Source organism: Psilocybe cubensis, chromosome 5 (assembly GCF_017499595.1).
Source record: "Psilocybe cubensis strain MGC-MH-2018 chromosome 5, whole genome shotgun sequence".
NCBI lineage: Eukaryota > Fungi > Basidiomycota > Agaricomycetes > Agaricales > Agrocybaceae > Psilocybe > Psilocybe cubensis.
Window position 1 is genome coordinate 2208710 of NC_063003.1, and position 18835 is coordinate 2227544.

An 18835-nucleotide genomic window follows, 5' to 3' on the forward strand; every position below is an offset into this window, starting at 1 on the left:
CGACTTCAACTGCTTAAAAGAAAAACAGAAAAAGGAACGACAGGAGACCGTTGCAAGGAGAAATGAGTGTTTGGGGTTGGGGGAAAACTAAGTTCTGATAATGAATCCCCCCAAGAAGAGTGTCGTATTTATATGGCAAAATTTAAGCTACATGCTTCGACTTCTTTCGAACGTTCCACCAATAGTTACGTCTACAGGCGGATCACAGCCACAACCCAGGAGGTCAAACAGAGTCGAGCAGAATAGCTGGTTTCCTCAGGCTTTATGCGCATATATTCAAGCCCAAAATATACAGAGATGCATCATAGAACAAGAAATATTTTTACGACATACATTGCGGCGGAAGAACAAACAATCGATAGTCCACTGCTGCATAGCAACAAGTGTTGATGCATGGGCTCTAAGTTGACGGATTTTGTGCGGATACTGGCTGGAAGTATGCCTCGGAAATGGGATCGTGAGGTGACGTGAAACCTCCAGTATTTTTTCTTGTGCAATGTCTAGAGACATTTGTGCAAGTGCAGGAAGGCTTTCTGAGCGCTAGCAATCCTCGACTATTGAGATTGTTGGAGCATCCTGAGCGACAAGTTTAACAGTAGTTCGACAGCAGTAAGTCAAGCGTGAATCAGTTCAAAGGCAATTCAAAAGTGCAACGTTGAACCAGTTTACGTCCGTTAGTGAATCGTCCAGTTCGCGTCCAGAGTTCGTGGCGGGTATTGATCCGAATCAAACTTTGCTCAAGGCAAACCGGCTCAATTCATAAGCAAAATTGGATGTCCAGGTTAAATTGTCCGCAGATGCTCTGAGGCGCAGCACCTCGAAGTATTTCCTTTCTCCAATGAGTTCCTTTCATGCCTTGGAGTATCGCTAGACGCAGTCGCAGTGATCGTTTTGGTTCAAGTTCGGCGACACATGACGTGTGGATCGGATACTAGCCCCGCTTGCACGACCGGCACAATCCGACCGGGCCCAATTTGGTTCATGTGGGTCCGCGTTGTTCATTGACTCAATCTCAAAACGAGAGGAGTCTTTGAATGGATTGTTAAGTCAATGAAGGTGTACAATAGCCGAAGCTAGTAAAAAATATACAAAAACATGCGATCCGTAGCGGTGTACAATAAACTTTAATTATCTCCTCATTTCTTGGAAAAAACCAATGAACAGTCCATCCCAACCGAGCTCATTAAGCGAGCTGAGCCAGGATTATAATATTCTTAGTGACATCTGTCGAGAAGTATGCATTCTTGAGGAATACATCACCGACCAGCCATTCGTCTGCCCCCCCAATGTCACCAGAGGTGATACCAGAGACACAGTCACCCGTTGGGTCGTTGGGATCAACGGGGGTGAAGGCGATGTCTCTGGGATCAATAGCAAAGGAAGACCCGCCGAATGTAAGTGCAACGCTATCCGTCAAAGTGCAAGGAACAGTAAATCCTCCTTGGCCATCGGATTTAGCGCCTTGAATGAGATTGTGAACTGCTTGTGCATCAGCAGCAGGAGCGACGATGAGAGTTGTTCCTAAAAGCAAAATTTTAGACATAGGATACGATTAAAATCAACCGGATTCATACCAGTGTCGAGAATAGCGGTACGGCCAGTGAGACCAGTGTCTTGTCCGTTAACCGAGATTGTCTGGAGATCAGCTTCCCAAAAGCCTTGGGCGTTGACATTCGGAAGAGTGACCTCAGTCCCGGCAACAAATTTGGCAGGGTCCAAAGCACTATTTACAGCAACGTTATCTTATCAGCAAAACCATCAAAATAAGATTCATGTCCACAACTTACCCAAAAGTGATCTCTCCATCATTCTTGTCATCCGCCAAACGTGAAATCTTGTACGAGACAATAGATTCCGAAATCAAGCCAGCTTCGTGAAGTGACTCTACAGGGGTCAAGACTCCCTGCTCAGAAAGGGTCTATTGGGTTACAATATCAGATTCTCTGTCAAAAATAGCGTTCATAATAGTTCACTGACGGATTTTGCAAGACCCATCAACCCATCGAATGGAGTTGTATCAGCAGAGAAATCAACGCTCTCGGAAGTAGCCACGCCGAATTGATGGCCAGGCAAAGCAAGGGATGCAAGTGTGATATCGTCCGTGATGATATCTCCAGATACATCACCAGTCCCGTAAGTAACAGAGAAAGTGTTTCCGGAGCTGACAAATGTCGAGCTACTTTGTGGGCCTAAAAAGTTGTGTTGTCCCTTGATGACAAAAGCCGGAAATTAGCTATTGTTTGTAGTGGATTTTACTCGTGGGTTACTCACGCAACCACCTCCACCTTCAGATACGCAGTTCTCGGCACCAACCCAGAAGTCAGCGGAGCCAGAGTCCATAAGAATCAGAAAGTCTCGAGGAGGGGTCCCGATCTGAACGGTGGCGAGATATCCTACATCTTGGGCCCTTTTGTGGGTTAGAATCGAACGGTACAAGATATTTGACTGCCAACGTACTCAATGTCAAGACCCAAAGAATCACTCGCTGTAGGGTTCACAGCAGCGAAAGCCACATCACCAGTGTCTGCGGTGACCTCAGGCACAGCAACTGCAAGAATAGTTCCTGTGGGGATAGTATTATTACCCTTGCTCTGTCCATTGTCCTTGTGGAGGCCTTTGCTCGTGGGTTTGGTGTTACCCTCATGAGCCTGGGACTTTTGGCTAAAAAGTTCTGCTGCAAGTGTGTCCGGCTTTTTGGGAGATGCAACATTCTTAGTCGTGGCCTTCTGGGGAGGATCTACCGCGTTTTTAGTCGTGGCATTCTGAGGGGGATTTACCGCGTTTTTAGTCGTGGCCTTCTGTGGGGGATTTACCGCGTTTTTAGTCGTGGCTTTCTGGGGGGGATCTACCGCGTTTTTCGTCGTGGCCTTCTTGGGAGCTACCGCATTTTTAGTCGTCGCCTTTTTCAGGGGCGTCTTCGTAGTCTGTGCCAATTTCGGTACACCGATGCGGTTGTAACGCCTCTCCAAATTCTCAAGGCCTTCGGGTCCCTCGATGGCGAGAACTCGCCTTTCCATTCTCGAGTAGAGGTCGTCATGAGACGGTTCCTCGCGCTTCGTCATACGCGCCAACCGCCGGATCGCCCGATTCATGTGTTGCTGAAGATACTATAAATAGACGCCCATTAAATGACACCGAAAAATGCATGAAGCAGTGAATGGATTTCACGTACAATTTGTCCGTGCACACCAGAGCGGCCTTCTAGTTGGACACGCTTGAGAGGAAGAGTGACGAATCTTGGGGCCCGTTGATTGAGAGGGACGGCATCGACTTCCTGCACGGACAGCATGCAGAGAACGCCTGCCAAAACAGCAGATAACGAAACTGAAAGCTTCATGATGAAGTAAAAAAAAAGAATGCTGATTTCAAGCTAAGAATGAATGAAGAGACACCAAAGTAAAACGGAATCGCAATAAAAAAATGAAAAAGACCCAGCCTGGGGTGGACCGAAGGATGGAAGGAAGAAAATCGAATGAAGAGATGGGAATGATTGGGTATCTTGCTTTATATGTGATGCATCCATTTCTCTTCGCTAGATAGCTATATCTGTGGGTTGCTTAGTATCCATGGTACGCCGGTCTAACTGTTGAATCCTACCAGCCGATTGTTCTCTTCTGATGATGGACATGTACTAAAAGCACATTGTTGTTGCCCAGGCGTATGATTAACGATGTAAACTTCCGTCCGTTCCCATCCAAACGTTCCCGAAATAGACACTGGGGTATGTATCTGGCAGTCGAATGTTGATACTGTTGCGAGGTGGTAAAAATAGACTAACGAGGAGTTGAGTACAGTTAGGTTGTTGATGTGATATTGGGAACGTGTGCAGAGATGAGGCGGAACATTTTCTCAAAAATGACCATCAGAAGTGCATTGGAAACCAAACACAGCTTTGAGTTCCCTTTCGAGCTTTCGTTGATGTTGGTCGTATTTTCGTTTCAATGCCCCTTTACATCGTCATCGCAGGACGGCATGGTCGGTCCTCCCGGTGCGAGCAACTCAGCGTACCCGAAAGGCAATGCGTTGAGGTCAACGTATTCAAATAATACCTCATACTACAAAGCAGATGGTCAGATTGCCTGCGCAGTGCGCAATCAATTGGTTGAGACCGTTTTGTTAGAGTTTGATAAAAGAAAGCGATCAAGTTAAGGTCAAAATACCCACGGGGTCACAGTGCAGAAAACTTTCGTCAACAGAGTTTTTCTCTGCTCCAATTTGGGCCTACGCTGGACTACGGTATGCGACCCCGATTATTGATTATTGAATTCAGCTCCGGGAATCAGAGCGACTGTCCGAAGTCATCCAATCCAATCCTGGCGAAACCACCGAAGAGCCCTATCGTAACAGAACGTCATCAAGAAAGCTAAAACGATAGTTGTCCGGTCCAAGATGTGTGCCTGCATAAACTTTGAACTGAAAGTCACGTATAGGTAGAAATTTAGAACAAATGCACACCTTCTATGAGTTAACAAATATGAAGGTTATCACAATCGTACATAAGTGAACGTTTGTCCTATCTATCCAACATGTTTCATCATTGACGTGAATATCAAGAACAGATTAATTTCGCAGCGTGGGATGCACATCATGCCATAGATATATGCGGCTTGAAATTCGGTCGATGCGCGCAGTTGAGATCCTATGGGGGTGAGCAGTAAGCGCGATACACAACAAGTGTTGAAGCTTGAAGCCTGAAGGATCATTCTCGCAACATCTTCAAACCAAACATGGCCATTACACGGAAAAAAGTAGAGAGGTTGATTCATCATCCCACGTCCAACAACAACAATCTGAGAGATAATTCGCGACGACGTTTAAAACTGGCTTGTTCTTCATTTTCATAAACCGGACTCTCAGTGTCAGTTCTCAGTCACCTGCACTGAGAGGCAAGCTTTCTTGAGGAAAAGGTCTGGAAACCGGCATCATTGGCGCCCATGCCCGCATACTACCAAAAGCAACTCAGGCGCCATTTTTGGTCTGGCCGCTGAGGCACGTTAGGACCTCCTTGTCCTCAACAAAGCTGTGCCTAAAGATAGGGACGACTGCGAAATGGAAAAACTGTACTAAAAAAGATACTGAATGTCGTGATCATCTCACCTGTGCCGAGAATGAATCACTAGACAAACGGATACATTGACAGTGATATCATTGTGGTTGGCTTCCAACAGTCCACGCCTACTAGAATCGGAAGGGTGACCCATAACTTACTGCGAACTTTATAATAGAATCCAGGCCACTTTGGTTTGCTTCTAGGCACCCGAGGATATAGACACATGCCGCTTTCTATGGTTGAAGTAGTTTCCTAGCCAATCTTGGAGACGTTACTGTTATTGTTTCTTGCGAGAAACCTCGACATGCCGGAAGAATCGAATTTTGTACAAAATCTCGACATGTAAGTTGAATTGACTAGGATGCAAGATAATGAGCTTACACGAATTGGAAAACCCCATTAAATATCCCAGGGGTTACTAGCAGGAAGAAGTGCGCAAGACGTCATAAATTGGCAATGTCCCAATCGTGTGTTCCGATGTCGATGGAAGCTTTGGGGCCCGCAAAAGTTGATTGTACTTTACCAGACTAAAACCTGTAAGTAGAATGAATTTCAGCAGTAATCAAATTTCTACAGTCGCCTCTAGTATCCGTGACTGTTCTTCCAGACCAGGTAAAGAATAAGATGGGAGCACTTCATTTGTGCGATAACATTCAAAAAAGAGAAAACGAAAACTCAGCCAGTGGTGGACACAGAAAATCTACGTACAGTTAGGCAATGTGATTCCTTCTGACAGGCTCAGTTCATTATCGGGAAACCCAACTGGAAGGTGACGACAAAATCATTTCCAACGTCCATTTCATTCCAGAGAAACAGTGTCCAAATGCGTAAGGATGCATCAGTTTATACCTAAAGCCTCGATCTCGCAGCAGCATCGTCCATTCGGGTGTCCACCAATCTGATATCCTTTTGCATTGCTTCCAATGCATCACGGTACAGATTTAACTAGTCAAATTTAGTACTCAAGCCCGAAGGGTAGTTGTTGAATAACCTACCTTGAGTAATCCCCATACACCTGTGGCAGCATTGCCACTAACTTGATCTGCTACTTCTTCGGCTTTCGCGAGTATGTCCGCTGTTTTCCCCTTGACTATGTGATCTAGAATACCGTCTTGTAGGGCTTCGGTCGCTGAGAATCGATGTCCTTCCAGGGCAATCTTTCGATGAAGTCGATGGTCGCCAATTTTTGCAGTCAAGATCGCAGTGAAGGACAAGGGCCATGGTGCTCCGAAATGAACCTAGTACTGATTAAGCCATTGAGACTTTTCAAACGAAATTAACGTTTACCTCATTCATACACATCCAGGCGTTGCGAGAGCTTCCATCAGTCATAACCCTGTAGTCACAGACCAAAGACAGCATGAAACCTCCTGCATAGCAATGACCATTGATTGCCGCAATGGTAGGTACTGTGCACCCACAAGGAGCCATGAGTCAACCACCTACAAAGATATAAATAGTATATTGCACTGACTTGGGAACGTTAACAACCGTGTCAACATGGGGTTGAAGGTCAACTGGAAGAAGTTCGGATCCTTCAATGAGTCGGCGAAGTCCAAACCTAGAAAATCACGGATTATGAGCCGCCGCATCGAGATGAGGCGCTGGATATCGTACCATTACTGAAGAATTTATCCTGATCCTTCTTTCCGACTATAATGAGTGCGCCCTTGCCTTCCTCTGGTTTCTTATTTGCAACGGACGCCCTTTGGTGTACTCGCCATTCCCGTTCTACGGCATCAAGTGCAGGCATTATAGCCTTGTTGATGAGTGTCTGTGTAAGACGGTTGTCGACTCCATGGTGCAGTTCCAAAATCCACAGAGAAGGCTTTGCTAAGAAAATATTCAAGAGTCAGGCGTGTGCAAACCGAGTTATTTGTGTGAACTAAACACACGGTGCGTCAGAGTGACCAAGGGGTTTCCAACGGGCAGCGAGAGGGTTGAAGACATGATTATATGGTGACAATGGAAAGAAAGTTGGGATTAAACAGCAGAGTACTTTGAATGCAAAGGATGTACGTTGCCTCCGGTTAAGTTATGTCTAGTTGTCCGGAGGTTTGCCATGGCCCAAAGCATTTAAGCAGGGTCGTGGTTGTAGAGGATGGGCATGTGATTGGGTAACAACTTTGGCTCAGACTCCGAATTCGGCACAATCTCGTTGACAAGCAAGTGCAAACAATACACCTTAATACTTGACCATGGAGGCGAGCGTCGCTGCAATCAAAGGTACCTTTTCAACGCTATTTCAACCACGTCCCTCGTAGCTCATGTGATGTAGAAAAGCTGCAGGAGCGTGAAAATCATATTCGAGAATCATGGGTCAAGGCCATGGAGGCTCGTCTTGTCCGTGAGGAGCTGGGCAAATGCCACAAGGCCGAGGGCGTTAACCACTACGAGAACTGCAAGTGGTTGTCGGAAAAATACTTGACTCTTCTGAGAACAAACCGGGTGTGTGATTAGACCTCATAATACCTTGAATTTAAAGGCTAACGGTCGTCAACGTGTAGGTGAAGGGTTACAAGGTCATTGATACTTAAGACCGAACGCCGACCTCATCCGTTACCTTCCGTCGTCTCATATTCGAAACCCGAAGGCACTCAGTTTGCACTGTATATACCACAGATGTGATAGAATTATAGCAAGACAGTCACCACCCATTGTTCTCAATTCAACCGCACAGAAGAATCAAACTTCGACGAGTCTTGTTCAGAGCATGCGATTGCCAACCTGCTCAATAGGTTTCTTTTTCAAAATTGCTGATTCTAGAGCTATCTTCTGCAACTTTGGTACATTAGCGCATAACGGTGATGTTGTCATTCACCTCAACAACCATGAAAGAGTACTAATATTACAGTGAAAATGCAAAATCGTCCACGGGTAACAATACTAGAGCTATATAAGTTTGATCTTTTTTGCTAGAATTTGGCCAACACCGAGGGTCAATAGGGTTGCCACACCCGTTACCACCTGAGACGCCCTATTTCGATTGTCAATCGAATGCTGTGATCGCTTGGGAAATGACTTACGAGAAGGCATTACCCTGAGTACCGCTGTGTTGAGCATTGGGTTCGTTGCTTGACTGGGGGGCCAGCATGCTTGTTGTGACCGACTTGGAGTTAATGCTCATCGGGTTCCCAACACGACCATTTACGTTGAATCCTCGAGTGGTATTGGCCTGAAGGACCCATGAGATACCGCCCAAAATGTGCTCAAGGAACAGTTCGTTCTAGATGGATGGCGGCGTGAAACACTAAAGCCATTGTTCCAGGGAATATCCTCACCTGCCAAGTTTCGTTCAAGTGGCCAAGACTTGTGTAGAAGCTACGCCCCGCGACGCCTCCTTTTTGGACACCAGCTCCGTGCTCTTGGAACCAAGCTAAATGGCGACAACAGTCATACATGGGATCATTCAACACGAGATGAAAACTTGCCTGTGGGATGTGGCTCGCCCTGGTCGAAGTGACTTCCGACAGGATCTAATTGTCAGTGTAGCAAACTGGATGCTTATAGAACTGAGATTATTCACCATGATAACTCGCTTTATTGGCGGATAGTACCACGACTGCTCCTAGAGCACGTGGATCCGACTTGAAGTTATATCTAGAACTGACAGTCAGACTGATGTCGTATTCTGCATAATGCTAGCCTTACACTTCATCTGCAACGGTCCATTGAGCAGGAAGCATACTGGCGCTGGGATGTGACGGCTGCAATACATCTACTGTCTACACATAGGAGCCACCTTAGGACCGTCAAAAAGATTTGTTATTTAAAATAATAGACATACGAAATTTTGTAGTTCTGGGTGGTAATCGAAGACCGCCCCTGTAGGACTGGTCAGCATTCATGTAGACATATATTAAAAACCGTAAAAGGCATGCCTAGTTCCCTGACGTAGCATGTCGTGTTTTCCAGGGTGGCCGCCGCGGAATGAATGCCCACAAAATTCCCTCCCAAGTTCAAATACCGCTGAAAAGCAGCCTCTCCCGCTGCGTCCAGAACTGTCTCAAAGCATGTCAAAACTACGAATATACGGCAAGATATAACGCCACGCACCGTCGCCTGTGGTGCTCAGGAATAACACCGCGTCGAACCTAGCAAGACTCTCATCCGTGAATTGTGCAGGGTCCTCCGTCGCGAAAAAGTCAATATCGATCTCGTCTTCTTTTGCTTTCAAAGCGGCAATTGCAACAGGAATAGAGTCGTGTCGGAAACCAGTCGTTGCAGTGTATAGAAGAATTTGTGGCCTGGATGATGCTGACACCGGCTGGGTATATAGCGCCATTAGGCATAAGACAGGCAAAATCAAGAGATAGGCCATTCCCATGTCTGATGTAAACGGTTATGCGAGGTTCGAGGGACTTTACAGCGACGGATTAAGCTGCACCGAAGGACGTGTGACGGTGGAAGGCTTTAAAAGCCCAGTGCTGAGTGTTGTCCTCGTCTTGAATGTTTCTTGCATAATTTTAAACATGAACTCTCATGCTGTAGAGACAATTGGCACATGCTCACAGAAATCTTAATAAAGCTTCCGTTCCAGTGGTAGCAGTAGTATTAGATCTTTGGGGGTAAGTTTTACAATGGGTAATCAGTGTATAATGGTAGTGTAGGTAAAAGATGATAGAAGAGGTCCAAAGATGTGTTTATAGTACAAAGAGCAGCGCGGAACCGGATAAGGGACAAAAAAAGGTCTGAGTAGTGGGCATAAGGTGTGATGTGGCGCAGACTACTGGGTGGGACAGTCGGGGCCATGTCCGTAATGATCGTCATCATCGTCATCATCATCGTCTTCCCAGTCGTCCTCGTCGTCGCCAAACTGCGATGAAAAGCCATGGTCAAAGAAATTATGACTGTGCGGGACAGACCGAGCACGCACATCGACAATGTCGCTCTCCTCAAAGTCGGCCTCATCGACAATCTCAGGAAGTGGGTCCACATTCTGTCGTTTTGGTGGGAGGATGGCTTCAACAGACTATATATTTCTTCAGCGAGCCTATTTGTGTAGAGAAAAATCATGGTACCCACCTTGACATCGACGGTTCGTAACCATTCTTGATCAGGCATTTCAATGTCGAAAATGACATAAAGGTCTCCTTTTTCTTGAGGGTGTTTATAGACAGGCATTCCTTCTCCTCGAATCACAATAGAATCTTGAGGTTTGATAATTTTTCCACGCGGCGAGGTCAGGCTGATACCTCGGCCATCTAAATGAGTGAGTATGATGCGTGAAAAACCGAGCAGAGCTTCTGATAGGGTAATCGTAACATGGGTAAGGAGATCGTTTCCTGATCTTTCAAAGGATTCGTGAGGGTTGGTCTTCAGAATGAATATGACATCTCCAGCAGGGAGTCCAGGCTGTGGAATTTGGTAAGCATACACATAAATTCAAAGGTTGCACATACACACCTCTTGATCTCCAGCACCAGCTAGCACAATTCGCTGACGATCTGTCATTCCCTTTTCTATAAAGATTTCTTGGCGAGTTTTTTCATGAATCGTTTTTTCACCCTTGCATTTTTTGCACCTGCAATATTTGATCAACTCTAGCGCAAACACTCTATTGAGATAGATGTCGCCGACCTTTCTTTTTCTTTTAACCTTTGACCAGAACCTCCGCAATCCGTGCAGCGAGCGCGCGAGAGCCCATAGGCACCTGTTGGTAACTAATCCATGTTAACGTTTTTAAAAACGAACCAGATACTATCACTACACACCCTTGTTTTGACGTGTGTGCTACCTGCACCATCACAAGTAGAACATGGCTTGGGTTTCGCATTTCCCCGTGCCCCAGAGCTACATATCGAAACAGGTCAAAGTCTAATATAAAACAGAAGGGAAAAATACAGTACCCTTTACATACCGTACACACAACCTCTTTTTCCATGTTCATCTTCACTGACTTTCCATTATACAGGTCTTCCAACGTCACTTCATGTGGTATTATGGAATCTTGGCCCGTGCCCCTTCGATTTCCTGGAGCATCCGGTCCGAAGTCGAATCCAAAAGATGGGTGACCACCAAAAAATTGGGCAAAAATGTCGGCAGCATCCATGTCAGGTCCTCCGCGACCACCTCTTGAGAGACCATCCTTTCCATGCATATCATATATTGAACGTTTTTCTTCGTCAACCAAGACTTCGTAACTAAATGAACAAATGTAAGTGATTGGTTGTCATTGTCATTGTTAAGAACCACGCACGCGGCAGCCATCTCTTGAAATTTCTGTGCGGCATCTGGGTCATTGATATTTTTATCCTATAATGTGTTCGGGATTAACGTGGCTCGTCTTTTTCAAATAAACTTTGCGCACGGGATGATGTTCTATGGCCTACGAAGCAATGAATGAGTCTACTGAAACCAGATCAGTCCAACGAAATATGTATGCACCTTTTTTCGGTAAGCCTTTTTTATTTCCTCTGTAGCAAGGTCATGAGAGCATGCAAGGATTGTACGTCGAGATGTTAGGTTACCTGTGGTGGCCGTGAGCGAGACGCCGAGCAATTCATAAAATTCTGTTTCAATAGGCACTGTAAGATGTTGATTAGCGAAGGCAGGAGATGAGAAAACTACTATACGTACTTTTGGGAGATTTTCATAAAACGTCCAGAAAGATGATAGGTGGAGAATGCAGACCAGAAGATGATGATGAACGAGCGGCAATGCTCTCGAAAGAGCTTGAGTGTAGACGCGCTTGATGGCAGCCTAAATCTGTGATCTCGGTCACGTTGCATTTTCAAATTTTGAAGCGGAGTTTTGAAAAACAAATTTCTCGTATAAGGGTCGCCATCGTTGTCCTCAACCATAAAGAGCGTGTTTCTTCAACGCGTGGTCGGTTTTTGCACGTACATTTTGTGAGTACCCAACTCTTATGCTTTTTACATGATGTTTTCAAACTATTATCTACATTGTCTGAATTGGCATTGCCAAACTTGACGATCCAATACTTCTGATATTCATTTCTTTCATTACCCTTCACGCGTTTTGGCGGAATGTCTAACCACATTTCGTTTATACAGACATGGCTTAGTGTGTTATAGCTGGGCTATATATTGACGCTTTCGGAGCCCACTGGCTTTCATTTCCCTTCCTCAACACTCCTAGCTGTTACCCGTCATTTGTTACGTTCTCCTCTATATCTTAAATATACGATGAACTTCTACTTCGAAGCTGCTAAGACACTGGATCGCATCGATGCCAAAGAGGGCTCTATCAAGGGTATTATTGCAACTTTGCCTGAGAAAGATAGGAAGAGGACTGCCGCTCTCGTGATCGAGACGCTGAAATGTGAGGTCTTCAAACGAATCACCCTTGAGATGTTACCAATGAGAAAGTATTTGTAGTCAAGGCTGTTCTCCTTGAAGTCATCGAAAAGGCAAAGCTCATGAAAGAAGAGCGGAAATTGACCTCCAAAAATCTCGCTCTTATTCTTGTACATGATTTGCTTCTGGCCCGTGGCATACAAGCTGGTGACGGGCCCCTAAAGCAAGCTGTATTGCGACATAAGACGCGGCTGCATGGAGAGTTTCAGAAGATCAAGATCAAACGAGGCGCGACCTCGAATGAACAGCTCGCCCATAACGGAGATGAAAGAGCAGGTAACCTAAACCCTTCACAGAGGCAGAGCTAAACATTCACATTGCTCGTAGCTCTTATACCTCGTTATGTTCGTGTTAATACAGGGCTGGGCACTTTGGAAGAAGCTATTCAATCCCTAAAATCTCGAGGCTTCGAACTTTCCGATCCTTTTTCATCCAAGTAGGTTGTTTGCCATAAACTTTGTCTATCTATTTACATCCGTGTGCTCCTAGGAAAGGTTTCTCGAAAGATGCCCATGTACCAAATTTACTCTTATTTCATCCCAGCACTACATTTCAAACCGATCCTCTGTATACAAGCGGAAAAATCATCCTTCAGGATAAAGCATCGTGTTTTCCAGCACTTGTTCTATCGCCGCCGGCAACCGAAGAAAGTGTTGTGATCGACGCCACTGCAGCGCCGGGCAATAAAACATCACACTTGAGTGCCCTTATGAAAAACAGAGGGAAGGTCTGTGTACCTCGCCGTGACAAGCTTCTACAGATCATTAAATTAAACCTTTTCCTGCAGTTGTTCGCTTTTGAAAGGGATCGAAAACGTTTCACAACCCTCAAAATGATGCTTTCTAAAGCTGGGTGTTCGAATGCTTTGCCGATCAACGCAGACTTCTTAACGACCGACCCTCAAGACCCTCAATTCTCCAATGTCACTCACATGTGAGAAGTATTTATGTTATCAGGAAATAGGGCGCACTAAATAGGGCATAATTCGTAGTCTATTAGATCCTTCTTGCAGTGGCTCTGGAATAGTCAATCGGTTGGACCACCTGATAGAAACAGGTGCATTTTTTGCCCGTTTCTCTGTCAATGTGAATTAAACCGATGTTTTCCCAGAAATTGAGAACGACGCGGACAAAGAAGAACGTCTAGATAAATTAGCTGCTTTCCAGCTGATGATGATTAAGCACGCCATGAGGTGTAAGTCTCATGCGCTGCCTTTTAAATCTGGCTTTGAACCCTGTTTCTCATTCACATTTTCCCGGCACTATAGTTCCAAATGTCAAAAAAATCGTGTACTCGACATGTAGCATCCACGCCACTGAGAATGAACGTGTCGTTTGCAATGCCCTCGAGTCTGAAGAGGCCGTCGCTGGATCATTCCAATTAGCTCCTCAAACTGAGGTGTTGCCCACATGGCCCAGAAGAGGGTACCCTGAAGAAATGACTTCTTCTCCAGGTAATTCACAAGGACAGCCTTTGGTGTTTGCAAATACTCATGAAAATTGGTTTAGACCAAGCAAGTTCTCTCGTACGGTGTTTACCAGGGGAGGACGCCACCAATGGTTTTTTCGTATCTTGTTTTATTAAGGTTCAGGACACAACGAGCAAAAGGAAGCTTGATGCAGATGATGACGTCGAGGAAGTCTTAACACAAAAGGCGCATAAGAAGAAAAAGAAACGCCGTAAAACGGCGAACAAGTCGGAATAGACAACTGTGATTTATCAATAACAATAAAATTGCAAGGTTTAGGCTACATGTATGACATCATAGAAAGAAAACGCAAGAATACAACATCGAAAGAAAGAGTTTGCATCTCTATCTGGCGATGGCCCAAAAGTACGACAGAGACTTCAACGGTAAACCTGTTATGTCAGAAAAAATTCAGTGTTACTTGGCCGCTGTCAATAAAACAAACTAGTCGAAGGTATGGAGAGGTGATTATAGGTAACACGGTCAAAGGCGATGAAGCCGGCGCTAGCTAAAAGGTTGTTTAGAGGTATTTTAGTGCTACGAAGTTGTTAGAAGGTGAATGATCGGATATCCATAGCGGCGTCAGTGATCAATTGAATTACTGAGCATATTGGCCTTGATAGTACGGGGCATAGTTGGCGTAATCTTGAGGTTGCTGATAGCCACCTGCCGCATAACCAGCCCACTGCCCACCAGCCGCTCCCCCATAACCTCCAGGAGCACCGGTATACCCTCCTGCATATGCCTGAGGCGGGCGGAAACCTTGATTTTGCTGATTGTTAGCAGGTTGAATCCAAGATTCTGGTCTACGCCAAGGGGGAATGTTGGAACCACCAGCAGTGATATCGTGACCCATGCTGGGGGCGTCCCAAGGTGTCTTGCCGGGATCTCCAGGTCCTGCGTTTTCGCCTAATTCAGCCATCAAACTGGCATATTCAGAATCAAATCCAGTCCTGCTAAGAGCTTGTGAGGGTCCATTGATAGAAACAGCCTGGGCGTTAGGATCTTTGTTGACAGTACAATCACGAGCCATATGGCCAGCACTTCCGCAGACACGACAAATGATGTTAGCTGTAAAGTTTCGCTGTTCAGGACAATCGTATTTGCGATGGCCAACTCCACCGCAATTTTGACAAATTTGATTCTCATCATCGCGAAGAGTGCCGTTAAGGGCAGCTAGCTCTCGCAACTGGTTGCGTTTGTGATCATTCTGGCCTTCAGGTGTAGAGGCAGCCTGGTAGAACAGTGTGAATAAACGAGACAACACAAAATGATAAATAAGACGTACAGTTTCTATAACCTTGTTGATCATCTTGACACAAGCCGCGACTTTCTCTTCGGTGTCACCGAGGACAAGACAGTGAAGATCTTCCTCTGCATCGTCAGCATATTGGTCAGGACGGGCCTTTCCTTCTTTCACACTGCCTTTCCCGCGAATGCTGATCTTGGCACCACTCTCACGTTCCATCTTCTTCAAACTATTACCACGAGGTCCAACAAGCAAACCAAAGAAATTGATCTCTGGGAACTCTTTGACAGGGATATAAACTTTGTCAGAAGGGCGCTGCGAACGTTTTTGCTGGTGATACTCGACAGGCGGGCGGAAGTTGGGGTCGTTTTTCATAGCACGGTCAACAAGCTTGATACGTTCATCTTCCAACTTTTTGCGGTAACGGACTTCGCGAGTGTTAGTCCTTCGACCATGGGCATCATAGGTTGGGGGAGGGGAGGCTGACCTAAACAGAAATGTATCAATATATGCGGTAAAATAGAATGAAACTTGCACAATAGCTCACCTTTCCCGCTCAGGCGGAATAAAGTCATTCAACCTAAGTTTGCGATTGATTTCCTCCAATCGAAGATGGATGGCGTAGTTGTCAAGCTGTGCCTGAGATACACCAGCGGCAGAAATGGCAGTGGGAAGGCCGGGAATTTCGGTTTTGGCATCACCCCAGCGACTGCGCCGCTTTCGAGGAGCATTGGGGTCAACTAATGAAGGTGATGAGTAAGGTCAGACGGTTAGCATTTTGGTCAGCGTCAGTGAGACTCTGGATCAGGTCCATCCAAAACAAAGAATAAAGGTATGCATACAACCTCGATAAGTCGGCGGCGGATAATTGCACGATGTAACGAAGGCATACACGTCAGGCTGACGAATGTTATGTCTGCTTACCTTTAGGATCACCGTTTACTGGCGACTCGTCTCTTCCCCGCTTTCCGGGACTTTCATCCTGATTGTGGGATCTAGGATACACTGAAGGGGAAGGTTGAGCCAGCTGAGGAGCCGGCGCATCGTCGACGGGTGCAGGGCCAAACCGACGTCGAGAACCGAGGGGAACTAAAGAAAAGAATTTTTATTGAAATTGGCAACAATGGCGCATCAAAATCATGTATACTGACCATCATTTGTTCCAGTTATTTGGCGGGTGGCTGGTTTCCACATATTTTGGCAGTAATCAAGAAATAAGGATAAGAAAAGGGTAGATCGTTGGCGGTGAAGTAAGAGGAGGCCAGGACCATTGCTTGCCGCACTCCCAGCAAGCGTGCACATTTCCAACTCCGACGCTTATTCATCAATCACATCGTGACCGACTGGCAGCCGCTCTGGACTTCATTGATTCTAGTCCAACAACTGCTTCAAGAATTGTTCCCTACTTTGCTGTTCACGAATACTCGTTTCTCCAGTGTTATTTCACAGGTACTTCTGCCATTGAATAGCCTCGTGCCTTTTTCGGATCTTCTGTCATGTCTGTTGCACGGAATTATCATCTTGGGTTCATGTTCCTGTTGTTCTGCCAAACCGGCTCCATTCTAACTGCACCGACTGCCCGACCTTCGCCTGTTACCCAGCGCAGCTTTTAGAGCCTTCGGAACGATGTCCTACTAGCGTGGTATGACATCTTGCCCTGATGTTTGCAGCAGCCTGAAGGAATGAATTGAATGAACCTCTCCGCTCCGCACGGCCTGTGTGGGTGCAATTTTCCATTGCAGTGCAGGAAATGTCGGAAGACATTTCCTGCTGACCAGATGAAGCTTTCCATTCTACGTTTTAGCTTTCTAGTTGCTCCATGTCGTCTATTGGAGCTTTCTGCCACACCAATTTTACACGGCCACTTAAAAATTGCAGGATTGATACAATCTCTTTAGCTCTTAACCAGGAATTTAGCGCAGAAAAGTATATCCAAAGAACAGCTGGTCCCACATGCAATCACACGAGGAATTGCTCTCACCTTGTCGTTTCGTATTACGGGTAACCCCGTTCATTTACTTACTGGAGAAAATCGCATTCGACATCACCCTGTCACTAGTCCTACTCATGACATCTACGTTTTCTATTATTTTCGAGTTTTTCAGGTGCGTAAACAATGCCACTGCTACCCTGATCGTTCTACCTTAAGAAAGCTTCTAGAATGTGCTGCTTAAGCTCATACTACCGTAGGTCAGATTTAGAGATTCCCCACGCTTTTCATCGCTCACGAAATGATATCCACCTGTGATTTGTGAGTTCCCCGGCGGTCTTGGTGCTCGTGTACATATGTAACTTTTCAAGTTCCCCGTATACCCGGATATGCCAACGATTCTCCATCACACTCTTGAGACTAAAAAATGGGCCTCCGTCTTCATCGTTTCTATGTCAAAACGAGGAACCGACCAATAAAAATTTCTGCGTTGGCTGCTCTTTCTGTTATTATTGGTGGCAAGAGCCGATTCATAAATTTGCACCGTGGCACTTGTTTTCTGGCTTCCCGAGGTTAGAGGGTCGAGAGGGCTTTTTCCTGGAGGTTGGCGCCCCCCTGTCTTGCAACGTCACCGCTGCTGTTGAATACACGGGCGATTTTGAATTAGCGCCCTGCCTCCTGCCCCTTTCCAACCCACGGCAGGTAACCGGAATATCTGTGAACAGAGGCTTGGCTTACAACCGTCATTTCCAGGCTTTGACAGGCCTTACCAGGTCCCCTTGAATCACGCCAGATTACGCCAATGGCCAGATTACAGTTCAACCTGTAGAATAGCTATCCCCTGTATCCGGCGTAAGGTTGAATCACAACCTATCTGCACCAATAGCCGCTGATCTTTTGCTACGCGTATTTGTAAACGCAAACCAACACATTTGACTTTCAAGCAACAGATTTATCAACTGATTGGAGTCGATTAGAGATTAAAAAATGAGCTTTGCATACATTCTTCCTGTTTTTCGTCAAGCAAGAAAGCAAGTTAACCGGTTTGAACCGGATATACTATTCCAAATTCTTATCATTCCGGCCGAAACCCGAGCTCCTGTCTTCAGCCAGAATCTCAGCATAGATGTTAGACAAGGGCACCAAACGCGCCTTGCCAAAAGGCGGAGCTGCTTCAATGATGAGGATTTCAAGACGTCCGCGAGCGTCTCAAAGATAATCCCAAGATAACCCACCACCATGCGTAGCGACTGAAGATCAAACAGTGGCGCGAAAGCGCGAGAGACATCATGTGCGCCTTGTTTCGGACATTTACCATTCTAGGTCATGATGGCATGGACACACGGAAAGCGGATCTGTAAATTTTCTCCGCTGTTTGCCCAGCGCAAATATGGCGATCCTTGATTGCGATGTTTTTGCAGAGAAAAATGTAACTGGATGGAACGAGTGATGCAGGTCCTCATCCACACGCCTCTTTGTGAACAGCGACTTGGTTCTGCAATCAATTGCTCAATGATTACGACTGGCCGGAGAAGTGTTCAGTCGAGGCGGGTGAACTGATTAAGACATAACAAAAATTATTACGTTATCTTGCATCCGGCACGTGCATCAAAATCTTCGCCGATCCGAGATCTGTGTGATTTGGGATGAGCCAACAGTTCGCCCGTTTGCACACACCCCTGCCGCCTGCCAGTGCCACCCAACATGTTTTGATAGAGAATCAAAGACTATATTTATGCAATCCACATACTACCGATGGTGAATTATATTGAGTGACAAAAATTGGGAGGAGTGAACGCACAACAGAGGTATCTTATGA

At 45.9% G+C, this 18835-nt stretch overlaps 7 protein-coding genes across 7 annotated transcripts; 2 read left to right on the forward strand and 5 right to left on the reverse strand.

Moving 5' to 3' along the window:
• Nucleotides 1–1183: 1183 nt before the first annotated feature.
• On the reverse strand, nt 1184–3337 carry JR316_0006164 (putative aspartic-type endopeptidase CTSD; the record flags this gene model as incomplete). Its single annotated transcript, XM_047891913.1, has 7 exons — nt 1184–1521; nt 1575–1723; nt 1788–1918; nt 1978–2208; nt 2272–2407; nt 2458–3107; nt 3173–3337. The coding sequence occupies 7 exons, from the start codon at nt 3335–3337 to the stop codon at nt 1184–1186; spliced, it is 1800 nt and encodes a 599-aa protein (XP_047749262.1).
• A 2562-nt stretch (nt 3338–5899) lies between these two features.
• On the reverse strand, nt 5900–7000 carry JR316_0006165 (Enoyl-CoA delta isomerase 3; the record flags this gene model as incomplete). Its single annotated transcript, XM_047891914.1, has 6 exons — nt 5900–5995; nt 6046–6288; nt 6338–6459; nt 6525–6611; nt 6668–6883; nt 6946–7000. The coding sequence occupies 6 exons, from the start codon at nt 6998–7000 to the stop codon at nt 5900–5902; spliced, it is 819 nt and encodes a 272-aa protein (XP_047749263.1).
• Nucleotides 7001–7248: 248 nt separating this feature from the next.
• On the forward strand, nt 7249–7587 carry JR316_0006166 (NADH-ubiquinone oxidoreductase 12 kDa subunit, mitochondrial; the record flags this gene model as incomplete). Its single annotated transcript, XM_047891915.1, has 3 exons — nt 7249–7276; nt 7329–7498; nt 7558–7587. 3 exons carry the CDS (start codon nt 7249–7251, stop codon nt 7585–7587), a joined length of 228 nt encoding a protein of 75 aa, XP_047749264.1.
• Nucleotides 7588–7942: 355 nt separating this feature from the next.
• Nucleotides 7943–9335, reverse strand: JR316_0006167 (uncharacterized protein; the record flags this gene model as incomplete). The annotated part of the gene is made up of 9 exons (XM_047891916.1): nt 7943–8027; nt 8077–8276; nt 8332–8426; nt 8482–8526; nt 8577–8650; nt 8702–8775; nt 8838–8875; nt 8932–9051; nt 9107–9335. The coding sequence occupies 9 exons, from the start codon at nt 9333–9335 to the stop codon at nt 7943–7945; spliced, it is 960 nt and encodes a 319-aa protein (XP_047749265.1).
• A 441-nt stretch (nt 9336–9776) lies between these two features.
• Nucleotides 9777–11260, reverse strand: JR316_0006168 (DnaJ protein-like protein ANJ1; the record flags this gene model as incomplete). Its single annotated transcript, XM_047891917.1, has 7 exons — nt 9777–10022; nt 10076–10405; nt 10457–10574; nt 10631–10703; nt 10752–10843; nt 10900–11193; nt 11250–11260. The coding sequence occupies 7 exons, from the start codon at nt 11258–11260 to the stop codon at nt 9777–9779; spliced, it is 1164 nt and encodes a 387-aa protein (XP_047749266.1).
• Nucleotides 11261–12198: 938 nt separating this feature from the next.
• On the forward strand, nt 12199–14074 carry JR316_0006169 (25S rRNA (cytosine-C(5))-methyltransferase rcm1; the record flags this gene model as incomplete). The annotated part of the gene is made up of 9 exons (XM_047891918.1): nt 12199–12334; nt 12391–12645; nt 12730–12805; nt 12859–13096; nt 13157–13302; nt 13382–13425; nt 13480–13563; nt 13637–13822; nt 13878–14074. The coding sequence occupies 9 exons, from the start codon at nt 12199–12201 to the stop codon at nt 14072–14074; spliced, it is 1362 nt and encodes a 453-aa protein (XP_047749267.1).
• Nucleotides 14075–14435: 361 nt separating this feature from the next.
• On the reverse strand, nt 14436–16280 carry JR316_0006170 (Branchpoint-bridging protein; the record flags this gene model as incomplete). Its single annotated transcript, XM_047891919.1, has 5 exons — nt 14436–15071; nt 15126–15573; nt 15634–15826; nt 16011–16175; nt 16238–16280. 5 exons carry the CDS (start codon nt 16278–16280, stop codon nt 14436–14438), a joined length of 1485 nt encoding a protein of 494 aa, XP_047749268.1.
• Between the last annotated feature and the right edge of the window lie 2555 nt (nt 16281–18835).